The sequence below is a fragment of the Xiphophorus hellerii genome, chromosome 1 (genome assembly GCF_003331165.1).
Source record: "Xiphophorus hellerii strain 12219 chromosome 1, Xiphophorus_hellerii-4.1, whole genome shotgun sequence".
Lineage (NCBI taxonomy): Eukaryota > Metazoa > Chordata > Actinopteri > Cyprinodontiformes > Poeciliidae > Xiphophorus > Xiphophorus hellerii.
In genome coordinates this window covers 6,688,445-6,709,209 of record NC_045672.1, presented here as the reverse complement: position 1 = coordinate 6,709,209, position 20,765 = coordinate 6,688,445, and the positions used below count along the sequence as shown (strand labels likewise).

Genomic DNA, 20,765 nt, shown 5'->3' with positions numbered 1-20,765 from the left:
ACACGACACAGCAGCCACGAATTTCGGCAGCACCGGAACCCCGTATATCACAGTCCGTGGAAGCTCCGGAAGCATCTGTGTCACTGCCTCCAGGCTTTCAATTAAAAAGAAATCAGCATGGAAATATGCCACAAATATTGTTAATGCAGAGCTATGGCATGTGATGGCCTTTGCATAGCTCTCTGTGGCCATGAATGTTAGCCGTTTGGACCTTACACACAGGCATACACCTGTATCCATACAGATCTATCTCTGATGAAGTACAGCTTTCCATTCAGAGTTCATTTCCACTGCAGCCTCACGAGGGTTGAAGAGACCCTGTTTTTTCACACTGTCTGTTCAAAATAGAGGCAGAAAAAAAACCCCAAATGATGTTATCCCCTGCCAGGACTTTAGGAGAGTTTTGTATCCTTGTTGTCTGTGAGAAATAAACTGAGATGATAGCAGATCACTCCTCGCATGTTTCTTGAAAGCATGTTGTTGTTTTACTTGTTAGAAAGATGGAGCCGGACACCCACGGACATGTGGCCACAGCTACTCGCGTGGCGTCGTGAGGGTTGTGTTTCTATAAAGTTGAGAAGTCCAGCTACGTTCTACTTAAACACTTTGGGTCGTTCTGTATAGTCGAGAAGCTACATCAGCATACCAGTATTTTCAAATCTCATTGAGCTCAAAAACACCACAAACAATTTAAAGGCCTTAAATCAGGTAAAGATTAGACGTCCTTGAAAGAGAGCAATGGATTTGCAATTAGTTGTTGGACAGTTTTCAGTGTGGAATAGCAGAAAAGTATTTCTGAAACACATTTATGAATCACAGACTTGATACTTTAGTTTTGGAGAAGTCAATATTTGGGGGAAAAATTGGAACCTCTGTCAGCGTAGTCCAGCAGTCTGGTCTGCATTTGGAGGGATATAGAGCTCTTTGAGAAACAGACATCACAACACACTAGAGAAATGTCTCCAGTTCCTTGACATTTATTTTTGCAAAATGAGTTGGAGTTAGGGAAACAAATGTGTGATACTCAATTTAAAATGTTGTTTATACTAAGAAAAATCAATCTGAAGTATGTCTCATTTAAAACCTTTTTTTTCTTCTGTAGGAGAAGGGAACTGCTTGAGCTGCCCGTTTTGGACCAAGGTTACTGACGGTGGTCTTGAATGACGGCAGATGACAGATGTTCAACAGTCATCCGAAAGGACTCTCAACTAATTGATTTTGTCGCAAATCAGCATTTCAATGGAGAAGTTCAAAAAATGGATCAACACTTTCTGGATGATGTTTGGGATGTTTTGCTCCGAGAAGCTTTCCATGTAATTTTTTTATTCCATATTTTCTAGTTCAAAATACCTGCCTTGGAACTTATTTGCTAAATCTAAACTCCTTCAGTCTCCTCGTCCTGCCTAAAACTTCAGAAACCCCTGTGTGCGTTTTGATTCCACATTGATTCCAGATTTAAGAGAACATTTTTGAAAGCGCCACCCGGTGTTTGCTGGGTTCCGACTTGAGTGACTTTTGACATTTTGACTGGATCTCACCGTCCATGTGTGCTGACAGGTTATCTGGGACGTGAAGTCTGCAGCCACACTTCCAATCTGATAACAGGGTTTGACCCCCGGTGTCAGAGCCGCCAGTCACACTGCACATCAGCCATTATGGAATCTGTGGCGGCTAGAATGGCCATGGTGACCGACTCGCCCAACCCGTCGCTGAAATCTAGGACCACCGTGACAACAGATGAAGACTCTTTTGTGAGCACCAGCAGCCTTCCCTGCAGCCACTTCCTGTCTGCAAACTTCACTGCTGTTGGTGAGTGTTTGCCCGTCTGACCTGCCGGTGCTCTGAGTGAGATAAGTGCTTGCTTCTCTAATTAAGTAAGACAACGTGCTAAAGCTCTTTCTGTGTGTGTGTGTGTGTGTGGAGGGGTGAAGTTGAGTGTTGTGGCGAGTTCAAGCTGTTGCAACACAACACCTAGTGAGCCTTTTGTTGCGTTTAAAAGCATGATTTGAAGTTACGGTGAATGATTTTCACATCATGGAGCAGATGTTGAAGATACTAGATGTACCGTAGCTTTCTGGATGACAGCCATCTTGATGAAATCAAGCTAAAGTTACTGGATTTTGAAGTGTTGAAGAAAGCTGAAGCTGCTAACGTGAATACTTCTGTCTCCTGGAGCCTGCCACTGGTCTAGGGATAAAGTTAACTCGTTTAACTTCCTGGATATCTTTTTTCTCGTGACAATAGCTTCTGAAGTGATGGTTCCTGCCATAAGAAGCTTTTCTTTTTTTTTTTTTTTTCCATGAGAGGAAGTAAAGACAAGTGTGTCTGTCATGTGGGAGGAGAACCAACCCAAAACAGTCTCAGCTGCATAAAACAGAAAATCTGGACACAGTCGGGCAGCATGAACTCTTTCCTGACCCAAAGACAGCCAACAGCCAATGAAAAAGGGACGGTGGGACAGAACATCATCTAACAATTTCATATTATAAACATAAGTGCAAAACAGCAGTTAGCATAATACAGCCAAATTTTTATTATTTTATTAGAATGCTTTATTTTGGATATTTTTTTAATAACAACATCACAATTATTGACTGACAGGACAAAATCGGTTCAGGGTCCAGCAAAATTCAAATAATGAGGCACATCTAAAGTAAAATACATTTAGAATGATATAACACGACCACAAAAAGACAAAAAGGACAGGATGGGGTAGGGCCGTAAACAATGTGGATTAAATAAAAACTTATATGAATCAGAGATTGGCAAAAAATGTTTTAATACCAAACGTTTATTTGCACAATCCATCCACAATCCAACACAACACTGTGTTGTTGTGTTGTGTTGTGTATAACATAGTGCAAGATGATTATTTTCTTTAAGTTTTTCTTAAAGAAGCTGGATTAATCTGCGTTTTTCCACGGCTGCAGTTGAACCATCGACCTCCTGTTAATGAACGCGTTATCACAGGAATGAAGGCAACCGGACCTCCTAAAACCATCAGCTACGCCGCTTCTATTCTCCCTCTCTGAATGCATCTGATTGTTCTCTGTGCGTTTCTGTGGGCTCTACATTTCTCTCTGCGTGCTGAGGTCAAGAGGTCAAGGAACTGTCAGGGCTGCTGATGCTCTCTGCTGGAAAGATTCTAAAATCTATTCATGCAGAGAAGGTCATAATCAGAGCTGAAAAGCTCCGAGGGACGTCTGGTGGATGTGGATGCTAGCGGTTTACAAATATGAACTTTGCAGAACTTTATTTCAGTATTGGCTGTAGCAAAGACAGTGCTAACAAAGCAACATGGTCTATGTGAGTGTAATTACTTTTTTTTCTTCAACACAAACACATGTTTGTACATGCATCACCGTTTCGGTCTTTCCAAAAGCCTTTGCGATGGCTTTCCTACCCTAATCACTTATGTTTAGATAAAGTTAAAAATGATTGCAATAATGAATCTAATGTAAGTGTAGAAACGAATGAGGTCGGGTAAGAAAGCAGACCGACTCTAGCCTGACTGGTGATCCAAATGCTGCTCTTTTAGACAGGCAATAGTTTTTGTGACCGTTTCACTCATAAGAAGAAATGCATATTTTTCAGCAATTTGACATGCTGTGCTGGTATGAGGGAACGGTTTAATTGTGTCTGAAACAAAACTGTGACCACAAGAGCTTCTTATTTCAATGTACCTGCGCATAATATCACGAGAAACTGATTTAGTGTGGTCTCTTCAGTGCAGGGGCTCCGACCCCTGTTCTCTCCTGTCCAGAACCATCCACGTAAGAATAATCAGTCTGATGTTTTGAATAATTTATTGGGAGTGTGAATGTGTGTGTGTGTGTGTGTGTGTGTGTGAATGAGTGAATCTGGGGTCCTTCAGACCAGGTAAAGCATCCATACAAGCACAGATAATTTACTATTTACCAAGTGATATCAAAGCACTTTATGCTCATGGACACTAAAGTCCTGCTGTTTAGAGGTCTGTAGATGATCTTGGCATTATTCTTAAGTTTCTATTGTCATTCTGTTAAAAAAAAATCCCAGTCTAAACATCTTCCCCATCCAACACACCTAATTCAGAGGCTTCCTAATTAACCATCTATTGAATTCAGTCAATTCATTTGATCTGAAGGAATTCTTAAGAAGACAGAATTGGCTTTGCTATTTCTCAGTGCATTTTCTGGTTTTAGATGAACATAAACTCCAGCTAATTTAAATATGCATTAAGGTCACTGGAGATAAAAAAAAAAAAAACAAGTCAATTTCGGCCAAATAATCGGAAATTGTGAGATTAATCTCTGAAATTTTCTTTAAAAAAAATTACAAATCTTTTACTTTTTTGAATTTCCAAGTTTTTTTCTGGAACATTTCTGAAATTAATCTAAAAATTTCAGAGTTTTTAAGCCAATAATAATTTACTCTTTTTTTCTATCTTCATTGCCCCTAATGCGTCATTTTATTCAGCAGCTTTTGAAAACCATCTTTAGACGATTTCGCAGATTTAATATTGTGAAAGAATTGATTATGTAAATACAACCCATCGGCTGACTAAACAGCAAGCCCCATGCTAATGGTGCCAATTGGAGCAGATGAATTTAACACATTTTAAAAAACACATTCTGCGTCAGCGTGAACAAGCATCATCACGTTAAACTACAAATAAGAACTGATTAGTAGTGTGACCTTTAGTTTCATCAAGGATTTCATAGCGCCATTAGTTCAGACGAGCCGCACGCATCAGCAAGACTCAACGAATATAAAGTAAAACCCTGACCTGCTGCTTAATCAGGCAAAGATATGTGAAGACATTGGAGAGCTGAATGCTGCCTAAATAATGAAATCACTGCAAAGGTCAAGGAGGCAGAAGTAGCATTTGTGGGCCTGGAGAGACTGATTTTCTTGCTGTTGGAGTCGCAGTGCTTTGTTTGTCTGCATGACTGAAAAGGACACAAATGTCAGTCAGCAGCAGTCAGAGAGTCTGATGTGGAGTCCTGCTGCAGGGACACCACAGGGAGAGCAGAGCATGCCCTGAATACACTAAGACTCCCACTCTGGCTAGGTTTCAAATGGTGTTTGTAGGTAGAGGCACACTGGAGAATATTAACAAGGAGGAATCTAATAACTCGAATTGAAGGAACAAAGAAAAGCAGCAAAAACTGAAAGAGCTTTTGTCTGCTTTCATGTTAAGCTGCTAAATTGCGAAATGTATGCATTTCGAAAATGTTCGCAAACCCTTCAGGTGATTTTAGATATTTACCATAAAACTATAAAAATGTTATATTTGCCTTGTGCTCAAGGCAAAGCTTTGTGATGTCAAAATAAATAAATAAATAAATAAAATATCCGGCTATATTCTCAGAGTAAAGTCAGAACTTTATTATTCTGTGACTGGTTTATTGACTCTCTCTGTAAAAAAGGAATCAAGGAAATAAAAGTGAAAATAGAAAAATATAGAAACACACATTTTGTTTCGTATGGTGCAACAGTAACAGGGATTCAAATTATCATTCATGTCTAAACCAAATTAAATGTAACTTTATTGTCATACTTGTAGGCATTTAGCAAGGAGTATGCGTTCGTCAAAATGAAACTGCATTTCTTTGGGATGATTATTGTTCTAAATGATTACGAATAGGTTTTTAAAAGGTGATAAACTGACTAGTAATGCAGTAGCTTGTGGAAAAGGGTGAGCAGCAGAAGAATAGGTAAAGAATAGTTCTATCTCACAATCTATCTAATTTCAACATCCTTTTTTAAAAAATATGAATTGAAGCCATGTGTGCACATCTGTCAAATAACTTCATTCTGGTTCTGGTTGGAGGTGAAGGCTGCAAGGTGCATGGAGAGCGGTTGAAAACGTTTGCAGTGTTTACCTCCGTCCCAAAACGTCCAACTGCTGCCTCCGCTGCTTCAGATGTAATTAAAATCCATCTGCCACGTCTCAGCGCCGCTGGTCGCCTGTCAGTCTGAGGCTGTGTGCCGAGGAGCTGATGTTGACAGATCACAAACGAAACCAAGTCACGGAAAGTTGAGCAGCGCCGAAAGTAATTTCTTTCAGACCTAGACGTATCTAACGCAGCATAATAGAGCTAAATGAAGGCATTTTGCATGTTAATTGCTTGTTGTGTTCTATGGGAATGTGGGATCAGAGGGACTGTGTGAGTCAGTCCCTCTTACCACCGTCTTACCTTCTGCGTTGTGCTTGAATGTCCCAGAATTAGCCTTCTTTGTGGCCTTTGGTTCATTTCTATGGCAGGAACAAACAACCAGCACAAGGCGCTTCACAAGCAGGACAGGCTTAAATGTTTTAATCCAAGCCAGGGCTGTCCAAAGTGTGGCCCAGGTCCCATTTTTTGCTCTTCCGACTACGTTTTGAGGCCGTGATAGTCGTGCTGAGAATAAATAATTCTGTGTTTTCCTTTTATTTCTTTTAGCTAGTAGCAAACCTAACGCTAAAGGAAATGACCAGTTAGGAAATGCAAATGAGAACTAGGGTTAAAGGATAAGACACACTAGGGAACGCCGTAGTTTAGATAGGGGCTAACAAAGGGAGTGGAAAACTTTTGTTTGATGCCGTTTTGTCCTGCTAACTCCTAAAGGTAGCATGTCAGAATGGAGCAGCTGTATTTCGGTATTAATGAATGGAATTCATGAATTCAACTCACCGACTCTTCAACCTCCTACATCAAGAACTCAGCATGGAGAATGGATGAACTCTCGATACAAATTTGGCCTGAGGCGGATGTAGACTTTTTTATTCATAATCAGGACAAAATTATTACAGACATAAACTCATTACAATGGAAAATGTTGAGTATGACGCAAAGTATTTGTCTTTTTTAACCAAGCTTTCATAGTAAGTAGAACCTTTACTGAAAAGCTGACTTTGCGGCACTCAAATCAGCTTTATTTATTTTCTTAAACTTGGTAAGATAAAGAAAGAGTTTTGAAAGAAAGTCCTAATTCATGTTCTGATAACTGAAAATAAATTAGATCAACTGAGCCCAAAAGAATTTGAGAGTACCTCCAACGCAATAAAATACTTTCCAATTTAGTTCACCTGCAATTTAATCCATTCACATTGAAATCTAGTTAATTTCAATTCATTCAACCAAGTCAACATAGTTCCTATTTAGATCCAGGTGCAACTAAATCCAATGTATTTCAATGCAAATTACTAAAATTAAATGAAATATGGTAAGATTTAGAGTCTAATAAATAATCCTTCAGTTTAAAACAAATTCCTCTCACGTCACTTCCTTTCATCTTCAGGTCTAAATCTAATTACATCCACTACAATTTCCCTACATTAGAAAATTTGGGCAATTCTTCCAGTTCATCCCAGTCCATTTTTAAAACAGAATTGAGTTCAGTAGCCTCTGTTGTATTCACCTGCATCAAGCCCTGGATAACTTTGTAAGGTTTTGGTTTTTTCTGTGCTAATTTAGGTTTTTGTGTCTTTTTCAGTTAATTGAGTCTCCGTGTTGTCCTGTCTACCCCTTTATTGTCCCCGGCTGTCCGTTGTTTCTCCCGATTGTCTCCCTGTGTATTTAAACCCACCTGTGTTCCATGTTCTTGGTCGGGTCCTTGTCTAGTTGTCTCGTCAAGCTGTCTGGTCTTACGTCTGTTCTGCCGTCAGCTGTTTGTTGAAAAACCAGTTGCTACCCGTATTTGAGCTCTTATCCTTCTGCTCATTCTGTGCTGCCTGGACTTTGGATTTTTGTATATTTGGAGCTCTATAAGTGCCGCCATGCAACTTTGTCCTGATGACCAGACTCTTCATTGTTCCTTTTACTAATTCAAAATATTATTGTTTTTTTATTATTATTTCTGCAACAAATCTGTAGGATTTCAGATGATTAACTTGATTAACTTGAAAATGAGTTTTAAATGTGTTACAAAACAAAAACAGCCAGATGGAGGCAGTGCAACTCCCTCAGTTAAGCGGCTATTTTTTAAGCCAGACACTTTGCTATCCTAAAACCCACTCAGTGTAATTTGACAAAAGAAGTAAAAACACAGAGCTGTGATTAAATAATTCAGATTTCTCATGATGAAAGGCTGATTTGATGAGATTCATCGCTCTGCCTTCTCTCTGGATGAAGAGCTCCAGGGTTAATGAGCTGCTTCCCTCAATGCCTGACCGCAGCAATAAACCGTTTCTGGAAGCCGTTCTATTTATAGTGGTGGTTGAAATGCAACCTGAAGTTTTCTTGAATTTTGTTGCGTTAGAAAGATTGGGATTAGGTTGTTGTGATGCATTCTCTGTGGATGTATTTCATTAAAGCAGTTGGAGTTTCATAAGCGTGTTTTAAAGGACAGAGAGATAACCTGTACCTGTCAGGACCTGGGTTGTTTTGGGTTGTTTTGATTGATTGATTCTAGTTTCACATCAACTCTCCACTTCTGCATTTGGGTCCTACTCTATCTGAACACATCATGACAGTGCTACTGATATTCAGATAGCACTTCTTTGGGTAATTTTAACTGCAGCTTTTCAATTTTCTCATTTGCTTTGTACATTAAATTACTACGTATTTTCTAAATGTGAAAACGTGTTATCATAAAAGTCTCACAACTTTTTACTGCACAGTTTAATTTTCCTCTAAACTGTGACGCTGAGCCCAGAAGTAGGGCCTTGTGAATGTCTTGGTATTGCCATTGAAAGTTGCAGAAGTCTGTTTATTAGTCATTCATATACTAAGTTGGGTTTGCGTTATAAGGGAAACACCTAAAACAGGACAGTGGACCCTGAGGACCAGTGGTAAGCGTTCTGAGAGGCCAACAAATTGATTTTGTGCCTAGAAATGCATTTCTGATTTGATTCTGAACATTTTCTGGATCATTCAAATGCTGAAAAACCCAATGATGACTCTTATTCAGACTTCTGCTCCACATTGTTCCCTGAATATATCAACAGTAATCAGATATAGTCATATCAAACCTTCAAGAGATGATGGACAACCTAATGTAGCACATTGCATGACCTGCTCTAGTCTTATCCTTTGGGGAGCGAGAGCCTCACTGGATCTAGTGAAGCAAATTCATTTGAGGTTCAGGCAAGACCCTATAGGGAAAACCTTCCTGAAAAATCCTTCAACTTCAATCTGGCTCTATCTGGGCACAGAGTGATCTCATTGTAAACAAGCAGGGGGCGGCTCTAATTAGACCTAAAATACATAAACTAGAGTAACTAAGGAAGAACTAGAACAAAGAAGAACAGAAAAATGGCTGATCAAAGAATAGAAATGAAGGAATAATAAACAAACCCCAAACAGCATAACAATCCAAGATCCTGACGTGTACTGGTCCAAACAGCAACTCTGCTACGGTGAAATCACAACTCACCTGTACCAAGACAGTATGCCGCATACTCGGGCATAGTCAGGTGCCTGAGTATGATTTTGGCCTAATAGTCACTTGACCGATGTGTCTTGTTGACCCATCCTAAAGCTGTAGTGCTTGAAAATATCTAAAATCCAGATTTAAGCTGCTAAAATGAGTTTTCTTTTGAGAGTTTCAAGGTTTCAAACGGAGAGATTAAAACATTTTCCTGTTTTCTAACCAGGCAGACTCTCAGGCTTTTATGTTTTGGCTAATTAAACAAATACTGTCAAACACAGGTACCAGAAGAAACAGTAATTATTTCAGTGCATTCATGTCTTAAAGTAGCAGCTGATAAAAAGGGAGTCAAGTGATTTCTTTTGGCTGTCAGTCACATGTAATAAATCCTTTTTCTCCAGTGATTGGCAGGGAGCCTGAGCTCACTGCAGACTGCCACACAATGCAAACCCAGACTCATTTTATATGAAACACAGCCTTCACTGGAGTATCACAAGTCTCCCTGCAACCATAAGCCTGAACAACGTGAAAACAAAATCCGGGCCAGCATACATTTTAATGAAAGAACAATGAATTTATTGAACTTTGTCTGTGTGCAGAAGCTTTGAGCTCTGCTGAGGGAGGACGCGGCTGAAGCTCAGCCTCATTTCACCTGCTGTCACTGGACCAGCACACAGGGCCTGGATTCACCAGAGGCCTCATTTTCTCTACCACGGCCGTAGACATGTAGTGAGATTGCTTCCAAGCTTAAATTATAGTCAGTCAAACTGATCTCTGGGGGGATTTTTTTCTATGAATACCAGGACATAGAAATATGGGGTAGAAAGTGTTTCAGGGCGGTGTTTTCTTTGTGGATTATTGTTGCCCAATGCAGTTTTTGACTATATATTTTTTGCTGATAATGTTTACATTTTCTTCGCAGAAATAATAAAAAAAATCAAGTCCAGCAGGAGTGAATGGTGCTGATCGATGACTTGATGCAACCTGGGTTTCCTTAGATACAAAACGTTTTAAACCAATCTCAATAATAAACTGGAATCGACTGCGTTGTTTGACACATTTGGCATATTGCAACATCAACAAATTGAATTAACATTTTTATGTGTTGAAATGATGTGTGGTGAAGTGGCTCCACATAAACAGACTGAATTAAACCGAAAATGAATCTGATTGGATAACATAAGGTAAGACAAAGATAAAGGTACATTCAGCGGGTGTTTTGATATATCAATGTCTAAAAGCCTTCTGAATAAATCTGACATGGACATATTTCATGTAGAACAGGCAAAGTTCAATGTTTCAGGTTAAATAAAATTATCTGTCAATTCTGGGGTTTCGAGAGATATTTATTTCTGACCTTTTTACGGCTAAAGCTCTCTTCAAAACCTGGTTTTGAAGACAAAGGATCAAAAGAAGTTTGAAGTCTAATGCAGAAAAAATAATGAGCCAACAGAACTTTCTGGGTCACAGTTCCAAAAGATATCTTTGACCCATTACAACATTAACAAAGAAACCCCCCCCCCAAAAAAAACAAACAAAAGAAATAGCTGCAGGGAAATACGGTGTTGGCAGCATCATTCTGTGGTGTTCTTTGTGCTGATCAACAACATTATGAAGTTCCAGGTGCTCGTAATCTGTATGAATATTGTGGAGAATTTATCCGTTCTCCCTGCTGACTTTTTGATGTATGAGGTTGAAAAAGAGTCAATGAGTTGAACTCATGAATTTCATTTATTAATACCAAAATGCAGCTGGTCCATTGTTCATGCTTAAGGAACAAAGCAGAACAAAATGGCAACAAAAGTTTTCCATTCCTTTTGTTAACCTCTATCTAAGCTACACCCTAAAGAGGGCGTTCCCTAGTGTGTCATATCCTTCAACCCTAGCTCTCATTTGCATTTCTTACCATGTCATTTCCTTTAGCTTTGCTACTAGCTGAAAGAGAGAGAAGGAAAAACACATAATTATTTATTCCCAACCTGGAAACCTTGAGAGTTTTCAGCCATTTTGGAATGGAGTTACATGAAAGAGATTCCCTCCCAATCTGAGATCCTAGGAGAACATTTGAGCGGGCGAAGAATGCCAAGACAAGTTGTTGGATGTAGAGTTGCTCCTAACAAAGAAGCCTAGATGCCAAAACTGTCATGAGTTGTGGTTTGAGGTGGTGAGGCAGACGCTGAGGACCCAGGTTGGTGTGAGAAAAAATATGATCTTTAATGCAGACCAAAATACAAAGTCCAAAAACCAGGCAGCACAGGCTGAGCGGAAAGCTAAGGCGTAACACTGGTAGCAACTGGTCAAACAAATGGACAAGACAACCTAAACGGCGCAACAGATAAACAGCCAGGCGAGACCAGGACCCGACCGAGACACAGAAACACAGGTGGCATTAAATACACAGAGGGTAATCACAGAACGAGACACACCTGGGAACAATCAAGGGGTTGACAGGACAACACGGAGACTCAGAAGACACAGAAACTTAAAATAAACACACAGAAAAACTCAAATTCTTACAAAAACTCAATCAAAATGTCCTTCAACAAAATGGTTTCATACTAATGCAGAGAGACTACTGATTTGTTTTAGAGTTCAATTGTACAGAATAAAAGCACATTGAAGAATTGGTATCTTGCAAAATGTTTAATCTCTGGGCTGATCTAATTATTCTGATAAGGGGCTCACCGGCAGATTTCTGGTCTTCTGAAGTGTGTGTTGTTTGTCTCTGATGATGGCGGGCCTGTGGCTGTCGGCCATGTTGCTTCTTTACTGTGTCAATAACCGTTGAATAAACTTCAGAAATATTGTCACCTTCCACTGGGTCCATAAGCAAATATGTAAGAAAAGACTCGGGAGGCAAGTTGCATTTAGAATTTCCCCAACTATCTAAAACGCTAAGAGCTGAACTGATACTGAACTGATACTACTGACGGTGTGTGAAAGCGATGTCATAAAAAAAAAATAGAGATGGAAGAAAGTTAAAAAACAGTAGTGGTACATCCCATGAAAATATTTGAGGGTAATAACGGGAGACAGAGAGGACGAGGAGCAAACTGAGGTCAGATGTGAAATCTTCAACAGTAACCAACATCAGAGGAGAAGAAAGAGGATGTTTCCAGTGTTCTGTACAGGCCTCGAGGGAATGTGTAGCATCTGCCATCTGAGCACAGAAAAGAGATTTTGTCCTCGATTGCACCTTCATATTACTGTGCTCCAAGTTGTTGTCACACAAGCAGCAGCATGTATTATGAATGCTGGGAGCAGGATCATGGTTTTGACGATTTCTGCTTCGAAAAGTTGAAGAGCTCCTCGTCTTAGTTATGCTCTAACTTGTGTCTTCCTAGTTAGGAAAATTAAACATCAACTGTAAAGAAAATATATATTTTTTACTTTGTTTCCACTGTGTACTCTTGGTTTAAAATCTTTTTAATGAGTTTCTGTAGACGGTGACGTTTTCTCCAGTAGATTAGTGTCATGACGTGTGCTGTGATGGTGGACCAAAATTCAGCAGGCAGAGGCACAGAGTAGATCCTCGAAGTGTAACGGAAAATGAACGACAAAAACCACAGGAATTGCAGGGAGCCAAAGCAGAGCAAAAACACAAATCCAGGAGAAACAACAGCAGGGTACTGACAAGGAAGTAACATAGGAATAATGGGGAGATAACAGGACAAACCAGAAAGGAATGATTGAAAATGGTTGTTTATATACTGGGGAGCTTGATTAGTGATCAAGGAGCAGATGGCTGATTGGTGTGAGGAGAGAGAAAGAGAAAGTGGCACAGGGGGCGAGGAAGAGAACACAAACTGGGTAACTAGGAATATGAATCTAACACTAACAAACAACTAGACCAGGGATATAATAGAGCTAAAGTAACCAAAGGACTGAACTAAGGTAAAAGAGAAACAAAGCTGATCTGCACTGGGGACTAGAAAATTATTCTAACAATAAAGAATAACTAAACAAGAGACAAAAATAGACTGGAGCAACTAAGAAAGGACTGAAGCAAAGGAAAACAGAAACAGATTATTTAATTAAATAATAGAAACTAAGCAACACAGACAACCCAAGATCCTGGCCCAGAGAAGAATACATAATCTGACCAGCCTGTTGCTGTGAGCAACCATCCAGGTGTATATGATACCCCCCCAAAATGGAGAAAACCCTTGAGCTCTTTTCCTTCTTGAAACTAAAGAGATTTGGTTGTTTGGAGATTTTCTTTTTAGGATCATTGGATTTTTTCAAAACTCATTATTTAGACATTATTGAGTACAAATAAGCTCCTATATGTTTCTGGAAAGTTAATTGTAATTTAGTTTTGTCTTATTTTAAGTGTACTAAGGTATTTTCACAAGAAACTAGACACACTACTTGATAATATGTTTTATTTTTGCAGTGTAGCAGCATATCAAGTATTTGTTGCTGAATGCTAACAGAGAACCAGACCAGGCTGATAAACACACTGAACCATTAGGGCCATTAGACTCCTTCTGTTATTCCAGATATGCTCATGCTTTATGTATTTATTTGGTGTAGTGTTGTGCTGGCATGAAATCCTCGTCTAAACTCTGTTATCAGCCGCAGCTCATCCAGATCAACAGCAGACTGAGGTCCTTAGTTATCAGCTGAATGAAATGATGAGGACAATAGAGCTTGAAATGTTTAGTTTATACCCTTCAGAGTTCAGGGACTCCAGGATTGTGTTGAATCACTCGCTCATTGCATCCCGTTGCATTTACATTTACAGAGCAATTGATATTCAGACTCAACGACTTCTGTATAGGAACTTCCTAAAACCTGAGGGCTTTAAGAGTATATAATAAATATTTTTTCCAGTCAGTGTTTTAGTGCATTTCAAATATGTAAAACACGACATATTCGATTTTATGTCACGATTTCCCAGTTTCTACCTTTGCTCTGCCTGTCATGGCCCTCCCGCTTCCTGACTGCTCAGTGACTTCCTCTGCTATTGGCTCTAAAGCTTGCTTCATGCTAAAAGGAAATATTTGGTGTTTATTGCTGCATTGACTGAGAAACGAAATCTCAACACACGGGAAGAGATCAAGGTACCTTGCAGCAGAAACACCTCATTTGATCGCCTCAGCATCGCTTCACAAGACTCCGCCTTCTTCACTAGATGAGGCACCTGGAGAAGAAGAAATTAGGATTAGAAATAGTTCTTTAATATTCAGCACTTATCTTAAGACTATAATTTTATAATTACATAACATGATGGTGAAAAAACGTTATGCAGTATAATGTGTCAGGACATAATAAAAATGATCTGATCTTTGTCAGGTTCTAAAATTGTTTAAATTTTACCTCAAAAGTACAAAAGCATTTCTCACTAATCTTATTTAAACAAATACAAATGAAACTCTATTGTTATTTAGAGAAAGTAGCCGCGAGGCGCCGCTTATTAAACATACTTAATCAATTATTCAAGTGCAAATGTGAATGCCTCTTCGAAAATAAGAGAGCGGTCGTTTTGCTCGTCACTTTGCGTCAACCCAACGCCAAAGAGGAACGAGATCAGCGATGCTCAAGGGTTTACCTTGTGCACACATTCGCAGGTAAACAAAATGTAAACCGTGACCCCAATGACGTCAAATGCAGGAATTGGTGTGTGTGAGATTGGGAGCGTCACATGTGCAGCCTGGGATCAACATGAAAAGGAAGCTCTGGAGAAGGATCCAGCTAGGCTCCTCTGAGAAAGCACAGCCAGTATCACAAGTGAAGGTGAATAAAAAGTGAATAATCTCGAGTTTGTTTTGCAAGTTGACGCTGCATGATGAAGTGGAATCAGTTTTCAGAATCGGAGTTAAAAGCTTGCATACCTTTGTCTCGTCCCTCTTTCCCCTGCTTGCATTTGGCTGTTCATTTAGAGCTAAGTAAAAACCAATCATTGCTCCTGTCTGGACTATTGAACCACATCAGAGCTAATTTAAGGGTTTATGGGAAATGAAGATCATATTTTCATGCAAATCCAGGAAAAATAATTATAATTTCAGAAATGCCACAATAAATTGGTCTTTCCACCGCGACTCAGTGTATTTCTCAACGTGAACTGACTCTGCGGTTTTATCAAGAAGATGAATATCGTCACAGCTGTTTTTACTGTTTCTCTGACTGCTTGTCTTCCCTGTCATGTTTGTGTTCATTGGTCTAATGAAATCTGAAGGACTTCTACTGTAATCGGCGCAGAGCAAGTCATTTTTCGCTCACTTTTTATAATCTGTTTTTGTTGGAGCGCAGAACTGTTATTGCTGAGCTAACGGAGCCGTTGCATTCCAGCAACAATAAATAACAGTGTGGAAATGGATGCATAGGCTCCTTAGAGCAAATACTGTAGATTATAATTCAACAACAGCAGGCCGCTGATTCCATTCAGACGCTCATTTTGCTGCATTAGTGAGGATCTCATCTGCCTCGACCAAATGAGAGTGTTAGTGGACACACACTCAAAGAAACACAAGTACTTCCTCTGTTATAATGGAAAAAAAAAAAAAAACAAGGGTTAATGGCAATGAGCTTTTATACTGTATTTGCAGGATTCTGAATTGAGAGTTTCACTGTTCCCATCGTTTCACTCCCAGTACGCCAGGAAGCAATCAGAGTATCTGCAAACTTGTAGCCCAGAGCTGGACGCCGGGCTGGTGAGGCAGCTGAAGAGAAGAAAGCAGCAGCAGAACGTGTGTGTAGCGGAGCAGCTCAGATTGGAGGAGTGTATTTGATATGTTCTGTGAAGTGTGAGGTTGATCTGATATGAAACAGCTGGAGCTCGTCGCCTGAATTCAGTCGCATTTCAACAGATTAGGGGCAAACAAGACAGCTCATATTTATGGTTATTTATTTATTTGTTATTTATTTCTAGACTTGGAGTTGGGTGTTTCATAGTAAACACAATTTTAAATCATTACTTTTGAATGGTTGGAAGTTCAGGCGAGGTACACCAAAAAAAAATAAAAAAATTGAAGTCATGATTTCTGTCTTGCAAGTCGGAACAATTCACAGAGATGCCTCTGTAAGTAAGACTTCATATACGCTGTTCTAGTCCGCCTGAAGAACTTCATCACTGCAAGTAATATTCACATGCATATTTGCGCAGATCTGTAAGGAAAGTTGGGTTCAGGGTCTGGCCTGTGCTGGACGGTGGAATCAACCACCTTCCCCTCCTCACCCAGTCAGTGGTGAACACAGTGACAGATGCTCTGAAAGGGCTTTTATTGGCATTTCTGTAACATTTTCTCACACTGAAACAATCACACACAGTACAGTATATCTTCCATTCGTCGACATTTTGCATGAATTAGTTTGCCTGGTTGTTGAAAATGGCACTGACTGAGCCATTTTCTGTATTTTTCTGGTTTCTAGCAGAGTTAGGCTGGAGCTAAATGTTGATCCTAGATACAAGCCGACAGCGCTGAACTCAGCAATTTCCTCAGGGTATACGTTTTTGTTAAAACATATTGCATTTCTTCTATGTACTTTCTGTGGGTTCTGCTGCAGTAAGAACATTAGCGTATTCTGCTTCTTCTTTTAGTTTGAACAAACCTGAAGCCAGATTGTTTGTTTTCCCCCTTATGGGTTCTCTGCTTGCTTGGGAGTCGATGCACACCGCAACATTGTGATTAAATGCAGCTTGACTGAGTCACAGAAAAGTGTCAGATTTAGTTGGGGCTTTGAATTACCCCCGCTCCCTCTGGACGTCTGCAGGTTGTTGTCAGAAAACCTTGGGGGTAACGGATTACGCAGGAAAACAGGAGACTTAGCTGTCTCTTCGGGCCTTTGTGGCATCCTGCCATGGAAACGGTCTCACTTCATATCCCGACATTGTAATGTTTGTGGAGGAATGCTGCAGTCTTTCATTTCTCTGCCTCATCTGTTGCTAGTATTGCTTCCCTCGAGGCGTGGCACACGTCTAAAGGTGCAGCTTTTCCTCCGTGTCTTTAGATGCCAGGCTGATAGAAATGCAGGCTGTGAATGAGTCTTAAAATAATTTGCTGCTTCTGTAATTATACAATAATTGTTCCTGCATTCCCATTGGGAAGTGAACATGGCGTCGTCATTAGTCGGTGTCAGCAATTTGCTCCACATTCTTTAAGCAGTTCAGGGGTGACTGGTTTCTGTCATGTGATTGATTAAATTAGGAAATAAGATTCGTTATAAACCTTCTCAGCTTCATTCAGCCTCGCAGATTAATGTTGATAATAATCACCGAGAGGACTGGAGCTTTTAAAGATGGACATGTAAAGCACAGTAAGGGAGGTGTTAAGTCGTGTCATTCACTTTGACCCAGGAAAACATTTGGGTTGTAGAGAATCTGCTTCACCGAGCTTATGTCTTAATAACTTACTTTCATCAAGAAATGAGTAGAAACAACATCTTACATCAAATCCCAGTCTAGGTCCCCCAACCTTGTGTTTGCATGGTCATGGGTTACTGTCCCACAAGAGTCAGCTGTGTGGGGAAGAAGAGCCACAATGGTGGTCCTGTAAAGGTATTATTAGTAATAGCTAGGAATGTTTCAGTGCACAAAAATTGCAGCAAAGGCACCTTGTCAGCACACTTTTAAGAAAAAAACCCATAATATAATATATATACAGTACATATATGTTGTGTATAGTACACACAACAACAGGCGCAACTGAAGCAGGTCTTCAGTAGCGCCCCCTACACTCCAACAAACCTCAGTCTCCTCAGCAGGTAAAGTCTGCTCTGACCCTTCCAGTAAAGATCATTAGTGTTGTGACTCCAGTCCAGTTTATTGTTCTGCTGAACAACCAGGTACTTCTAAGTTCACTATCTCAGTGTCAGTTCCCTGGATGTTTATTGGGGTCATTGTGGTTGTAGAAATCCTTACTTCATGTTTACCTAATGCCCACTTCATGTTCAGCAGTGCTGTCGACAGTAACAGCTGGCCTAAACGTCGTCAATTAGTTCATTTACACAATCCCAATTCACAACTCTAATTTGGATCTAATTACAGGCAATCTACCAGTTCAAATTAAGCTTGATTACTTTAATCTTTTATCAAGAGAATGGGCGATGCCAGAATAGCGTCCTCCACAGATTCCTCTCATGAAAAGTCTAAGCCATAAATTGTTGTCTGATATATTTGCAGAATGGAGGAAATGTAACGGATCAGCGCCCGACTGCCGACAGACATAAAGCCTCCAGAAAGTGTCTGACATCATGAAGTAGCTTATAAAAAAACAACACATTATGTCCCGACTCAAAAGAATTCAAAGCAGATGAGATATCATTCTGGAAAGTGATTTGTAAGACTTTGGGACGCAAGAGAACCGCAATGAGAGCCATTATTTATGTCCATTTAGAAACCATGGAACAGTGGTGAACCTTTCAGGCGTTCCATTATTAATCCAAGAGTCCGTCCAGAAGAAATTCTTGGATATAATACTGCTAAGAAGAGACGGATTCATATTTTACATGTAGCTTGTTCTCTTTGCTAGGGGACTGTTTTTGATCAAATGTTCTGGCTTATAATAAAAAGCTCATTTGAAATGAGAGCTAATAAGAAGTGTTTTTTTTTTTTTCTGGAGCCTGTTTGGAATCTCTGCAAATCCTTTCCTCATCCTTTCAAGAAAAAAAAAAAACATAATTAAAAAAAAAAATCCTTTCCTTTCTTTTCTGCATTATCTTTTAACATCAGTATTTTACTCTTATTTGTTTCGATTCAGTTTATTTACACAGCACTAATTCATCACGTGTCATCTCAACACATTTTACAAAAAACAAAGGTCATTTCAGTCCAATCATGCATACATCACAGTTGATCCCACGTGCTCCAAATTATTCAAAATGAAATAGATGGTCTCTAAAAATTGACAATCTGTAAAAAAAAAAAAAAGCTAAGTGGGTGAATAGTTTTTTCTCAAATGGCAGTTAAACTGCGTTCAGAAATCGGACATTTGTGCATTGTAACCAGGTATTTATTGCATTTGTGTTTTCCTCTTGTTCAGGTGTGCCTTCTAACTCTCGTAGACCTGATCATCAAAAAACCATAAAGACAATCTGCTTCGTTTTGCCAGCTGCTGCTGCATAAGAGCTACGAACTGAGATGAGTCTGGATAAGTCAGCACTGCTCTGGTTCCAGCCATGTTCTGATGTAAACAGTCACCATCATTCTGATGATGTGTGATTCAATCAAAACATCCCTTTTGTTCATCAGTTTACTCCTAATGTTGAATAAGTTTATAACCAGATCACATTTCTGATAATTCCATAGGAAATTGTATGGTATTTATAAAGAATGGTATATTTCATGTTTGGTGTTTCATCATGCACTTGTTTTTGTTACAATTCCATGTTCTGATGGTGTAAACTGAGCTAATGTGAGTCAAAATGATGGAACAGTTTATCATCGTTATGGAGCTGGTAGTTTCAGACCCAGCTGCTGAGCATGGCTGCTGACGGTGGAGACAAAGAGGAGATGGAGAGCGGAAAGGTGAGGAAGACTCGTTACACACATGGAAAATGAGATGGGGGGGGGGAAAGGGAAAAATGGCTTACCACTAACATGACAGAGAGACATCCACCACCATGAGAGAGAGAGAGAAAGAGAGGGAGAGGGAGAGAGAGAGAGAGAAGGGGGGATTGCAGGGAGAGGTTGGAAGCGTACTAGTCCTTGCTCTCCGTCTCTTTGGTGTCAGTTGCTTTAGCGTCTCGGCAGAAAGCAGCACGGAGATGGAGCCTCAGAGGTTCAGTACGTACGCTTTCACTCTTTCCAGCCTGATGTTTTCTGCTGCTGCTGCTGCTGCTGCTTTTTGCTTTTCATTCCTCATCAAAGTGTCCGTTTGGTTTTAGACGTTGGCTTGTCGTTTCGTTGTTTGGCAGACTGTGTGTACCGTTCCAAAGTTGGGCTTTAAGTGTGGTTTTCACTTAGAGTGGCTATTCTGTTCAAGTTGTCAAATGTGAAAAATAGTCGCAGTTGGATTCAGCTTCATGTTTTCGTTCATTATACAAGAGTTGTTATAATAGCATCCATCCCTCAGGTGAGACATCTAGCGGATCAAGGTCTTTCTTCTCCTAATTGCTGTGATTTTTAATTAGCTTCTTATTGACGTGATAACGACTCGGAGAAACTTTGGGAGGAAATCTGTTTTGATTGTCTGATAAATGAGGAAGTCTTATCACATCAGATTATTAAGTTCTTTCTTTCATCATTTCACTGTCCAGGATGTAGAAATGTCAAATAAATCCATTCTGGAGCAAGGAGCACTCAGCAGATATTTAGGAATAATAAAGTAAAGTTTTTTTCAGCTGTTTGAATCTATTAGAACCTTTTACAACAAGTGATCATGTTTGCTAAACTGTGTAATCTTTTTAATATTTCAGTTGTGTTTTTCTCATCATGCTATGATTGTTGATCTCTATAGATTTACTGCCTTCAAGGCGAATATTGCATC

The 20,765-nt window shown here is 39.7% G+C and overlaps 2 protein-coding genes across 8 annotated transcripts in view; one reads left to right on the top strand and one right to left on the bottom strand.

Annotated features, from left to right (window-relative positions):
• LOC116721371 (tumor necrosis factor receptor superfamily member 14-like) overlaps positions 1-20,765 on the bottom strand; it is a 1,133,408-nt gene that overhangs the window by 299,076 nt on the left and 813,567 nt on the right. The gene's annotated exons all lie outside the window — the stretch shown is intronic.
• Positions 1-20,765, top strand: part of plch2a (phospholipase C, eta 2a) — a 156,933-nt gene that overhangs the window by 10,997 nt on the left and 125,171 nt on the right. For 2 of the 7 annotated variants that reach the window (XM_032564301.1, XM_032564309.1), the window contains one exon: positions 1,103-1,809. In XM_032564301.1, coding sequence (XP_032420192.1) covers positions 1,656-1,809 — 154 coding nt within the window. In that variant the 5' untranslated portion in view covers positions 1,103-1,655. Of the gene's footprint in view, positions 1-1,102; positions 1,810-19,938; positions 20,063-20,765 lie in introns of those variants that run through there. The other 5 variants (XM_032564321.1, XM_032564320.1, XM_032564293.1 and 2 more) reach the window with 3 other exon arrangements.